The sequence below is a fragment of the Petaurus breviceps genome, unplaced genomic scaffold (assembly GCF_028583685.1).
Source record: "Petaurus breviceps papuanus isolate PSGF00001 unplaced genomic scaffold, PetGlider_PUasm1.0 110, whole genome shotgun sequence".
Classification (NCBI taxonomy): domain Eukaryota; kingdom Metazoa; phylum Chordata; class Mammalia; order Diprotodontia; family Petauridae; genus Petaurus; species Petaurus breviceps.
This window is the reverse complement of record NW_027185597.1, coordinates 4,511,079-4,524,706: the sequence shown is the minus strand read 5'-3', so window position 1 is coordinate 4,524,706 and position 13,628 is coordinate 4,511,079. Positions and strand designations below refer to the sequence as shown.

At 36.5% G+C, this 13,628-nt stretch overlaps 1 protein-coding gene across 1 annotated transcript in view; it reads right to left on the bottom strand.

The window, feature by feature from the left end:
* The window catches only part of LOC138156879 (contactin-associated protein-like 2), a 2,167,135-nt gene that overhangs the window by 966,575 nt on the left and 1,186,932 nt on the right, over window positions 1-13,628 (bottom strand). The window contains exon 11 of the mRNA XM_069082365.1: window positions 2,852-2,971. Within this exon, the coding sequence (XP_068938466.1) occupies window positions 2,852-2,971 (120 nt within the window). The remainder of the gene's footprint in view (window positions 1-2,851; window positions 2,972-13,628) is intronic.

Sequence of the window (13,628 nt, the reverse complement as noted above, 5' to 3'; positions counted from 1 at the left end):
ACTGCAAATGAGACTTTAATTTGAATGCTATGCAAAGGAAATTCTATTTTGAGCTACACTGGTTGAAAGAAGCTCCCAGTTTCCTCTGATTTTTTCTCTGAAACCATCCATTTTGTCATTTCTTAATGGCCCAACAATATTCCATTACACTCGCCATGTTACTATAAAAAAGAGCTGGTAAAATATTTTTGTATATATATAGACACTTTTCCTTTATTCAGTATGAAATAAAGTCTTAACAATACAAAGGCATTCGCAGCTTAGTAACTTCTTGGGCATAGTTCCAAATTGCTTTCCATAATGCTTGGAATTCATAGCTTTGCTAATGGTATCACAATGTGCCTGTTTTACCACAGTGCCTCCAACATGTATCATTTTCCTCTTTTGTCATCTTTGCCTGTCTGGTACACATGACAGAGAACCTCAAATTCAGCTGATTACTCTTCATGACATACTTCCACAACTGCTACAGTTAAAGTTATCTACAGTGCCTAACACATAGTGGGTACTTAATAAATGCTTGTTGATTTGATTTACTCAGGCATGAGGAAAGAAAACAGCTTACAGGGGCCAATGTAATAGGGTGTTCCAAAAATCTTGATGTGGTTTCAAGGTTTAATAGCTTTAATGTATAAACTTTAATAGCTTAAAAGTGCACCTTTTGGAAGGCCCTGTATATGCCTTCTTCTCTGAAAAAAAAAGACTCAGAACTACCCTTGGACCTTTAAAGTCTAGAAGATTACAAAGACTTAAAATAGTATTCTCTAGCCCCAACTTGCAATGGAAATGAACCAGGAGCACCTTCACCTCTGTTCCCCAACTAAGGAATCCCAACTATGTTTTTTGGGGGAATCACAGGGATGTTTATTGTTGTCAGATTTTTTTCCAGGGTTTATGTATAGCTTTCCTTAATTTTGCATGGACAAAGGAAGAGCTAGGATTCTGCCTTAGATCCTAATGATGCGGAGCACAGGTGGGGACCCTGTGACCTCCAGGGCACATGTGGCCCACTTGGTGCTCAAGGGCAAACCTTTAACTAAATCCAAACTTCACAGAATGAATAGCCTTAATAAAAGGATTTGTTCTGTAAAACATGGATTCAGTCCAAAGGCAGCCTCGAGGCTGTAGGTTCCCCATCTTTGATGTAGAGGCTAAGGATGCTGGATGTGTTTTTGTTTTTTGGTTTTTTTTTGGTAACAGATCAGTGAATTTTAAATTTGTGTGTGTGTGTATGTGGTGTAGAAATTTCCCACTGTCAAAATTCCATCCACTCACATAGAAACTGTTGGAAATCTGTCTCATGCAATCATAGATTGAAAGGTGGAAGAGACCTCAGAGCTCATCTGGTCCAACACTTTTTTTTTGCTTTTTTTTGGAGGGCAATTGGGGTTAAGTGACTTGCCCAAGGTCACACAGCTAGCTTTTGTGATAAGTGTCTGAGGCTGAATTTGAACTCAGGTCTTCCTGATTCCAGGGCCAGTGCTCTATTCAGTGCACCATCTAGGTGCCCCTGGTCCGACACTTTCACTTCACAGATGATGAAAAAATGCAGACCAGAGAGGTTAAGTGAATTGTCCAATATCCCATATATACTAAGTGGCAGAGCTGGGATTTCCCATTCGAATCCCAAGACTACAAGTTAACACTACAACGTCAAAACGCTTTCCTCTAAATGAGAGTGTGGCTCAAATTTGTAGTCTTCGAGAACTTGTATCAAAAATAAATAGAAAAGATGTCACTAATCTGTACATGGGCTAACTAGGTGGCACGATGGAGAGAGTGCTGGGCATGAAGTCAGGAAGATTGAAGAGTTCAAATGTAGGGACAGACATTTACTAGCTGGGTGACCCTGGGCAAGTCACTTAACCATGTTTGCCTTAGTTACTCATCTGTAAAATGAGTTGGAGAAGGAAATGGAAACCACTCCAACATTTACCAAAAAACAAACAAACAAACAAATAGGGTTACAAAGAGTTGAATATGACTTAAACAACTCGACAACAACAAAAATCTGTATATAAGGATCCCTACAGGTTGCATATTGTCTTATTTTCAAAATGTAATAAAAATCTACTGAATTTTTTATTATGTTAAATATTCCCAAATCACATTTAAATCTGGTTCAAGGGTATTATGAGCTAAATATGGCATATGGACTGCATCTTTGATGCCTCTGTCTTAGAGAGCTTAGTCACAAAAACACTAAAAGATTCAGTAATTCTCATGGTCAAAGAGGTAGTGTGTTAGGCCTGCTACTTGAAAACAGGTGTTCCTGGTCATTTTTAGTCCACTTTATTATATTCCCTCTCATTCTCTGTGTAGTATTACCAAAATAAATTTTTTTAAAAATATGAATAACAAAAAAATAAAAATACAGCATATTTTAATCAGGAATTACTAGTTTCTGTAATGAAAATACCTGTGTAAGGCAATCACACAATACTCAGTTATCTCCCCAACACTATGAACTGTGGTTACCACCTCAACAGTCACTTTCCTCATTCACTAAATTGACTATAGTCTTAAAATATTTAACTTTGGGGTTCTTTCTTCTGTGTATTGACTTTTTAAATGCATATCCTTGATTGCTTAAATTGGAAAGCAAGGTTTCTTACTGTAGTGCTCTAAGGCTTTACTCTTACAAGAACAATTTTACATTTTTGACAACTAGTTTGTGGTTTTGCATAGCTGTAATTTCATTTATGTGGCTATCACAACATTTTGTAATATTCAATATGTAAAATGCTGGAATAAAAAAGTAGCGAAAAACAAAACTGAACTTCATTGGATACCTTTTATTCTGAATATATCATTAGATTGTCTTCATAAAACATGAATATGACATAGTTACCTGTCATGTTGCAGTAAACTTTCAGAGGCCCCAGAGCCCCACTGCCATCAGGATCGATCCAGTAAAAATTTGAGGTTTTGCCTAGGTGTTTATAAGCTTCACAGGAAAGTTCATAGATAGCTGAAAAACAAACCAAAATTGATCTAAGTACAATGAAAACCATGATTCCCTATCAACATTTCTCTAATTTTTTTTCATTTCATATTTACACAAAAATGGTGCATTTGAGTCTGTTAAAACATTGCTTAAGATGTCTTTCTTCACTTATAATTATTCCCTCTACCCTGATCCTACCCCGCCCACCCCCAATTAAGTTCAATGGTGTGGCAAATGTACCATATTCTCATACTGTTCTAACCTAAAAGCCCAAAGGAAGATAATTCCACTTGAATGAACATGAAACATTTTTGCAAAGCTAACATTTTTCTGGACAAACCTGGAAATTATACCAAGCAAATAACTAGATGTTTCTAATTTCTATCTATTGTCATAATACCAGATGGCATAGCTTTGCAATTTAGGGTCAATCAATCAATTAATCAGTTACTAAATAAATTAAAGGTTGTGTTTGATGTAGTTCATCTCCATTTTAATCTCAACTCATTTAGTGTCCCACCCCACTTTTTTATAAATAAATAATCTCCTTTCTCTGTTTGGTTTGATTTTAAAGAATCCATAAGGAGGGGAGGCCCCACTGAGTTAGAGATAATCAGTAGAGAATGGGTCTCCATTGTTGTGGGATAGCTGTCAGATACTAAGGGACTAGAAGAAATAAGAGACTAAAGAAAAGTAACCATACTGGCACAAATAATGTAATCCTATCTCTCCCTTTATCCAGGGGAGAGAACAAAAAAGTGGAAAGAAAATACCCACTGGATAATTTTATTAGTTACAGGTGCTTTAATTGCATCAAATCTTCCTTTCACAGAAAGTGAGACACTAGTGTAATTAAATGATATGTTCTTTTTAGTTGTTATTGCTCCTGTTCCCATGCTGAGGTTGATGTATTTTCATCTTTTCAAGGGGCCTGCACCTGTTTTCCAGAAATAAAAGGTGGCCATTTATATTTCTTCCTGATAGAAGTTCTTTTAGAATTCTATGGAGAAAACTTTTTAACAGCTTTGGATTGGCAGTTTAATGGCAAATAAACTTATTTCTAAAGTTCACTTATACAAGCTTTGAGTCTTTCTGGCAAAAAACAAAGATTCTAGTACATTCCCTTTAATAATCATTGGAAAGGGCACTTAAATAGTTCTGATATCGTCTCCTGTGAAACAGGAAGAGATGGAATTTGGTGAATCATTCATTCATTCATTCATTTGGTTTCCACATTTCCTCTTCCCTTGTAGAACCTTGTATTTGCCTATCTTATTTACCTCATCCCCCACCTCCTACTGATATTCACCCACATGGATTCCTGAGTAGAATCTAGTGCTTAAAATTGCATTCCTCTATGTCCCCTCTACCCTGCCCCACCATTTTATCTTCATTTTCTTTAAAGTATTCTTTCCTTCTACCTTACAATTTTCACAGTTTTCTCATATGTCTAAAAAATAATCTCTGGAAGGCATTTCTATCTTTCAAACTCCCACATGATCCTTTGTTCTTTTGTGATAAAATTTCTTGAATGAATGGTTGACACTTGCAGACATTTTAAGGAAGATCAATATATTTTTCAAGATTTCTCTGCATGTCAGAAACTTGGTGATGGACATTCTTCAACCACTTGGTCTTTCCTATCTTGGTGGTCAAGCCAAACTTGTGAGCAATTACAGATCTTTATTCAGGGGATTATGGGATGATACAGTATGACATTATTCTCAAACAAGAGCATATGGAGAACCATGTCTGCAAGGAACTTCTCTCCAACTTAGACTCTGTGATGAATATCCTCTATCCTAGTGGTGAACACATGTCATAAGCATCCATCTCCTTGTTTTACACCTCGCTTGATATTTATGTTTTAGAGATGGTTAATTTTTTTTTATTTATGTTATTACAACTTTTAAGCTATGAAAATGGGAGATACACCGATGGAAGAGAAATTTAAGGCAAGGATTGAGCTTTTTGTGTCATGCAGAATTTTGGTAGTATGGTGAAAGCTATGGACCCATTCTGGGAATAATTTTCTTTTTTTTTTTCTTTATTTGTTTGTTTATTTATTTTAGTTTTCAACATTTACTTCCATATGTTTTAATTTTTCCCCCTTCCTCCCTAAGATGACCTGCAATCTGAAATAAGCTCTACATATACATTCCTATTAAGCATATTTTCACTTTAGTCATGTTGTATAGAAGAATTACAATGCATGGAAGAAACCATGAGAAAGAAAAAAATGAAACAAAACACACAAAAAAGAAATAGTCTGTTTCGCTCTGCATTCAGACTCCATAGTTCTTTCTCTGGATATGGATGGCATTTTCCATCTCATGAGTCCTTTGGAATTGTTTTAAGTCCTTACATGCGGAGAAGGGCTAAATCTATCAAAATCAGTCATCATAGATTGTGGTTTTTGCTGTGTGCAGTGTTTTCTTGTTTCTGCTCACTTCATTCAGCAACAGTTCATATAAATCCAGGTTTTTTGAAGTCTACCTATTCATCATTTCTTATAGCACAATAATGGGAATAATTTTTAAATGCATAAAATGAAATGCATAGTGGTACAAAGGAAAATTGAGATGTGGTTATCCAAATATGTTTTTCCAATCCAAGAATTCCTACTCTGATGCATTGTTTTGTTCCACCAAATTACATTCTTTTAAATAACAAACAATAAGCAAAATAGCATTTTATATTCTCTGTATCTTTCAGTCATTGTAAAAGTCAAGACATTGCACGTTATTGTATGTTACTTGCAAAATCCTTTTTATTCACTGTTAATATCATCATGTAGGATGCCTTCAATGAATGTATGGATGAGATGAGTAACTAGGCTTATAGGTTGTTAAGTGCTGACATTCTTGGTGGTATCTCCCTTTTTTTGGAATTAATAATGTTCAAATTTTTTTTCACAGCTCTGAGATCTTCCATTCCTTCACATACTTTGTGAATCGATTCCTCACCACTCCCAGTACTGTGTCACCTATATAGCACAGATCTCTTCTATGTACATTTGGTTCTATGTACTCTTGATCACTTACATCTTACATGTGGGTAAATTTCCCATTTTTTTTTTGTTCTCTGCATTATTTCTACCTCCTCTTATAAGCACATTAAAAATGGTCAAGTTAGAGTCCAAGTGTGGTAATTATTGGTGGTGAAAAAATATAGTTATGAAAAATTCTTGAAGTTCTATTTCATTTTTTCACATTTATTTTCCTCTTTCAATTTTATCCTTAAGTTGCATCTGGACAAGTTTGTTGTGTTGGATCTTTTGTTAAGCTCTTTTGAAATTTGTTCTACCCTGCACTCCTTTGCTCTGTAATGAGGTGACACCACTCATGATTATCCATTATGCTTTTTCATGAGATTTTATTTAAAAAATTTCTATTTTAAGCTACTGTCGCATCTGACGGTCAGACTCTCTCTGCTTGGCACTTAAATGGTTTGTTATCAAGGTTCTTTTTAGGCTCCTTTGGTTCACATTTTTATAACTATTGATAAATATTGATTAAACTTCATTATCAAGGTATAATTAATGTCAGTATAATTTTTGCTGTCCATTAACTATTTTCTTTATCAGTAACTCACTTAAACAGTTCACATTCACACAGCTAATAAAATGATCTTCCTAAATGCATCCACATGCTCAAAAACCTTCAAGATGTCCCTTTTGCCTCTAGGATAAAGAACACACTAACATAGTTGGTCAATAAACATTTATTAAGTGCCTACTATGTTCCAGGCATTGTGCTAGGTGCTGAAAATACAAAGAAAGACAAAAAAAGATCCCTGCCTTCAAGGAGGTAATGGGTTAATTGGGGAGAGAAAATGAAAACAATCTAGAACAAATAATTATTTGGAGGACATACTAGAGACAGAATAATTAAAACTGCAGAATACATTGGAGACAGTCAAAAGAGGTAAGTCAGTGGCATAGAGGAGGATCAGAAAAGATTTCCTGTAGAAGATGGGATGTTAACTGGGACTTGAAGGAATCCAGGGAGACCAGCAGGTAGGGATGAGTCCATTTCAGGCAAGTGAAGAACAAGTGAAAAAGGTCCATAGCCTGGGGAGGAAGTGTCTTGTACAAGAAACAGTAAAGATGTCAGTGTTATTGGATCAAAGAGTATTTGGAGGGGTGTGAAGCATAAAAAGACTGGAAAAGTATGAAGGGGTCAAAATTTGAAGGGCTTTGAAAGCCAAATAGAAGATTTTATATTTAATCTGGAAAGTGATGACATCACAATTTGACTCAAACCTATTTATCTAGTCTTATTTCACATTTCCTTGCACTCTATGTTCTAAATTATTAGTATTTCACCAAAAAACTCAGCATTACATCTTACTCTTCCACAGAGCTATCTCAATGTTTAAAATATACTTTGCCTTCATTTCTGCCTGTCAGAATTCTTATCTTCTTTCAGAGTTCCATTTCAGTACCACCTATTCTGGGTAACTCACTGATTTCCTCTACTTATTAGTATTTTCTCTCTCCTCATGTTATCTTGTATTAGTTTGTATCTGTTTATCGTTCCCAACCAACAGAATGAAAACTCCTTGAGGGAAAAGTCAATTTCATTTTTCTAATATTACTACCTTTTACACAATGAACACCAAAGGATTATTTGTTAATTTATTAATTTGGGATTTTGGATGCCTTGTTATGTAGTTGAGGGAATATGTTAGGACCAAAATATCTTTTTGAAACCTCTTAAATCATATATACTCTCTCCTTCCTTCTGTATTCATGGGGATAGCCATTGATAGTTCAATTGTCACCATAGATAACATGCCATTTTAATGTATTTCAGTTTCTAAAAGGTATAACATTTAGAAAAGTGGAGTTAGCCTTTAAAAATATATGAACATTTCATTACAAGGCATATAGGATTCTAAACAGAATGTACACCAGTTTGTTTCTTCAACCTTCTCCCTTTCCTCTCCCACCTTAACTGTGTTCAACTCCATTTAAATTAAATGACCTATCATGTGCTGAGTTTTCCTTTTTCCTTTCATTTGTTGATGCTGAAATACCCTTCCTTCCCAGTCCTTCCTCCCTCTGCTTGTTGAAACCTTACAGGTCATTCCTTTACCGCTCATTTAAAATGTTATCTCCTTAAAGCCTTCTCAGATCCTAACCTTCCCCAGGACAAAAGTAATCTATCCCTCCAGAGATCTTGCAAAGTAGTTTATATGTCCTTATACACTTAGGTACTATTTTGTATCATTGCTATTTGTGAATATTTTATCTTCCCTCACTATCATGTAAGCTCTGTGTAAAGTAGAACCTCATTTATAACAGAATGCCTTACACATAATAAGCAGGTGGTCAATAGGAGTTTTTCATTGTTAGTGTTGTTTGTTTACACTGAATTAATTAATTGCTGAGGACCACTCACTTAAAAGGAAGCCAAATCAAATTTTCAACAATAGAAACTATTCTACCTGGTATCCTTCTGGGAGCATACAAAGTTTTGAGGGAAAATATTGAGGTTAAAACTATTATATGTGCCATGTGTTTATTAACAGTACAGTTGATGCCCTTCTGGCTGCTGTACGCAATTAATGAACATCAGATCTGAAAAGCATTCATAAAACTAGAGGTGGGATCCAGAGACTGCAGGTGGTTTGAGAGATGGTTGTTGAAGAACCTGAACAATTTAAAACCTGCATACTAAAGAGGTGACTAATCAACTCATGAATACTGACAAAGTAATTGGACTGAGGGTAAAGTAAATGGACACATCAAGTTCATCAATTATTGGCAAAGTAATTTTTCTCTTTTGAAAATTCTAGTCCCTGATAAAATACCTTAAATTATTCTACCTTTCTGAGAAGAAGTCCAAGTAAATGTTCAAAACTAATACTTGGAGCTGTGGCAATTTCACAAATCATGTAAAAATTCAGGTATGAAAGTAAAAGAAGTCACATATATTCTGTATATTTTCTTCCCCCTACTTGTCCTCCTCCTCATCACTGAATGAGGTGCCGTAGGAATTATGAAGCACGAGGACATGTTCCTTGCATCTACCATGTATCTCCTTCCACTTCTGAAGTTTCCATCTATCATTTCGCTTGACAAACATGTTTATCATATATTCCAAGTTGACTAGGACAAGATGCTCTCCCTACAGTATCTTGGAGTTCATTAATTAAACCCTTCTTTAAAATGTTTACTCACACCACCTCTTCCTAGTCCAAGTTGGTTCTCAAGTGACAACTCATTCATGTATTACAGCAAGGGCCTTGCACCCCAACTAATGCTGAGTACACTGAAGCTATGTCACCCAATGATAACACCTCACCAATTTTCCCCAAACATCATCCTGAATTGTTTTGAGGCTATTGTTGTTCACTCAGGATAACACATAGTCTAGTGTAGCTCTTCCCAGATTAACAAACAGGATGAGTTCCCAGATCTTCTCCACTAAAAATGTGAATCCTAATAACTGCTTGGTGTTGACCTGGAAAAGCTTCTGCCTTCTTCTATTTTCAATGATTGTCCGGTAAAAGGCAATCTTCTGTCAATAACTATATCGAGGTCCAAGCCCAGCTCTTCAACCACTGTAACCTTGGTTACATTGTAACCAAGTCCCTTAAATATTTCTGAGCCTCAGTTTCCTTACTTGTACAACTTGGAGGATATAGTTCCAAATTAAAAGAGTTTTAATATTTGTTTAAATTCATCAAAGAAAAGTTTACAAGGAGAGACAAGAAGGAGCACTTTTGTTATTAACTTATTAAATGTAATATAAACCTATATCTCTTTTTAAAAGTTTATGTAAGAGAATTTCACAATTTTTATTTGCTGCTATTTGATGTTCTCTGGATATTAAAATGTTTTTGTTTATTGATAATTAAGATCACAAAAGCAAAATTTTTAAACAAAAAGACTGTATGATAGCACATGCCCGTGATCCCAGGACTTGAGATGTTGGCAAATCTCTGAAGTATAGGAATTCTGAGCAATAGTAAGCTAAGAAGGCTCTTTACATTAAATTGAGCATTGAGCCTTTGGATGGAGGGGTTGGGAGGGGTAGGATTGCCTTAGAACATGTTGGAGGTCTTGTTGTGATCTTGGTAGCATAGGGCCTGTGAGAGGCTCCTACACTTCTAGGGTGGACAAGGAAGAGAGAATCTATCTTTAAACAAACATTTAATTTAAATTTTATTGTTTTTTTAATTTAATTTTATGTTTATTTTTAGTTTACATCATTCATTTCCACAAGATTTTGAGTTACAAATTTTTTCCCTCTCTTTTCCCTACCCACCACCCCAAATCAGCAATCCCACTGTATATCCCCTCCCCCAATCTGCTCTCTCCTATATCCTCCCCCATTCCCCCTCTGACTTTCCAGTAGGGCAAGATGGATCTCTATACCCAAGTGCCTGTATAACTTATTTCCCAGTTGCATGTAAAAAAAAATAATAATAATAATAACATATTTTTTAAACATTTGATTTTAAAACTTTGAATTCCAGATTCTTTCCCTTCCTCCCTCATCACCCACCCTTACTGGGAAGATAAGCAATTCAATATAGGTTGTACATGTGTAGCTATGCAAAATATTTCCATAGTCGACATATTGTGAAAGATTGACTATATTTCCCTCCATCCTATTCTGCCCCCACTTGTTCTATTCTCTACTTTGACCCTGTCCCTTTTCAAAATGTGTGCTTCCAACTTCCCTCCCCCTCAACCTGCCCTCTCCTCCATCATCCCCCCTCACATCCCCTTCCCTCTACTCTCCTGTAGGGTGAGATAACCTATTTAGTGTACATATCATTCCCTCCATAAGCCAAATTCAATAAGAGTAAGATTGACTCATTCTCTTTTGCCTTCCTGTTCTTCCCTTCCATTGTAACATTTTTCCCTTGTCTCTTCTACATGAGATAATTTACCCCATTCTATCTCTCCCCATCTCCTCTCATTATATTCCTCTCACCTCTCAATTTAACCTTTTAAGTATCATCCCTTCCTATTCACTGGTCCTGTGCCCTCTGTCTACGTACACCTGTACACATAAATACACATACTCACGTATGTATTCAAATGCCCATATACCCTCCTATATAGACATATATATGGATGTATACATACATATATACATATTATATACACATTTATATTCCCTTCAACTATTCTCATACTGAGAAAAGTTTCATAAGTTACAATTATCATTTTTCCATGTAGGAATGTAAATAGTTCAACTTTGATAAGTTCCTTATGATTTCTTTTCCCTGTTTATCTTCTCTTGCTTCTTGTATCTGAATGTCAAATTTTCTTTTCAACTCTGGTTTTTTTCATCAAGAATGCTTGAAAGCTCTCTATTTCATTGAATGACCATATTTTCCCCTGAAACATTATACTCAGTTTTGCTGAGTAGGTGACTATTGGTTTTGATCCCAGCTCCTTGGACCTCCAGAATATCATATTGCAAGCCCTTCAATCCCTCAGTGTAGAAGCTGCCAGATCCTGTGTTATCCTCATTGTGTTTCCACACTGTTCAAATTGTTTCCTCCTGGCTGCTTATAATATTTTCTCTTTGATTTGGGAACTATGGAACCTGACTTATAATATTCCTAGGTGTTTTCTTTTTGGGATCTTTTTCAGGAGATGATCAGTGGATTATTTCAACCTCTATTTTGCCCTCTGGTTCTAAAAGATCAGGACAATTTTCCTTGAGAATTTCTTGAAAGATGATTTCTAGGTTCTTTTTTTGATCATGGCTTTCAGTTAGTCCAATAATTTTTAAATTATCTCTCCTGGATCTATTTTCCAGGTCAGTGGTTTTTTCAAGGAGATATTTCACATTGCCATCTATTTTTTAATTTGTTTGGATCTGTTTAATAGTATCTTGATTTCTCATAAAGTCATTGGAATCCATTTTCTCCAATCTAATTCTGAAGGAATTATTCTCTTTAGTGAGCTTTTGAGATTCTTTTTCTATCTGGCAAATTTGGCTTTTTAAGGCATTCTTCTTCTCCTTGGCTTTTTGAATCCCTTTTGCCTTTTGAGTTAGTCTATTTTTCAAGGTGTTATTTTCTTCAGTCAGGTTGTTGACTCTCTTTTCATGATTTTCTTGCATCATTCTCATTTCTCTTCCCAATTTTTCCTCTACTTCACTTATTTGGTTTTCAAAATCCTTCTTTAACTCTTCTATGGCCTGTAACCAATTCATATTTTTCTTGGAAACTTTTGGTGCAGGAGTTCAGACCTCATTTTCTTCCTCCTGTTCCATGCTTTGATCCTTTTTATCCCCAAAAAAGGAATCCAAAGTTGAATTGCTGTGCTTTCTTTGCTTCCTTTGCTTGCTTATGTTGCCACTCAGTTACTTAACTTTTGAGCCGTAGTAGAACTCTGCTTCCAGAGAGGAGAGCTTTGTCTCAAATCACTGGGGTTTTCACAGCTGCTGGAGCTATTAGTTGGGTACCCTCTCTGAAGCCTCCACCAGCTCTTGTACCTGGTCACACACCCCAGGACCTCCACCCTAGACAGTGATCCAGATTCAAGCAGGTTAAAGCAAGAACAATTACCCCTCAGACTGGGTGCTTTGTTCCCCTACAATTTGCAGGCTGGGAGCTCTGAAGCTGCCATACAGCAGCTACTGCATGGCAGCAGTGCCTCAGCCGTTCTACCTCTGCAGGGCAGATGCCAGACCGCACTCCTGGACCCCCTGTTCTCACAAAGTCCACACTGACCTCTCACTTTGTCTTTGGCATTTATGGGTTGATAAATCTGCAAACTGCCACAGCTGCTGGTGGTCCACTCTCCTAAAATCCCTCCAGCTGGTGGCTGGTCAGGGGCTGCCCTGAGGCTAAAACCACAGGCTCACACAGGGTTGGGCTCTGCTCCCAGTGTCCTGCAACAGACCCTTCTTGTCTACCTGCCAGGCTGCCTTCAGTGAGAGGTTTGTTTCTCTCTGTCACTTTGTGGGTTCTATAGCCCTAAAGTTTCTTTAGAGTCATTTTTTATAGGTATTTGAGGTGGTCATGGAGGGAGCATATGGAGTTTTCCTGTTTCTGTTTCCATCTTGGCTCTGCCTCCTCTTAACTTAAAATTTAAAAATTCAATGAAGATGTTTTATTGGATGACCTCTAAGAGGATCTCTTCCTAATCTTGAGCTATGAACCTATGATTTTATATAACTCCCTTTCACTTCTACATGATTCCCACCAACCTAAAGTGATGGGAGCTGTAGCCTATGTACCTATCACATTTCATAGAGCCCACTGCTTCTAATGTGCAAAGAAACCAACAGATCAATAGTATACAAGGCAGGTATTATGTAATTAGACACAGATTTTACACCAAAGTTCATTCTTTGCTATTACACAGTGCTAATGTAGTGACGGGGTAATGGGCAGAGAAATAAGCATAAGGAGAAGAAAATTTAGACATCAGACCACAACCCTGAATGACATGGTCTCTATCCTTATGCCTTCTGCTCTAAAAACAAATCCTAATGGATCAAGGCATCTCCCAAACACCGTGTCTATAACACCAATCCATTTACTCACTCTAATATCACTCCACAGGGCCTATCTCCTCTCTAATCTCATTGAACAGCATACCCAGAACATGCTCTCCCAATGTGCTGATTCCTTCCTGCCATAATGGTAATAGTCCCTGTTCTTGTGTCCCAAATAACAATCAATATACATCAGCCTCCAG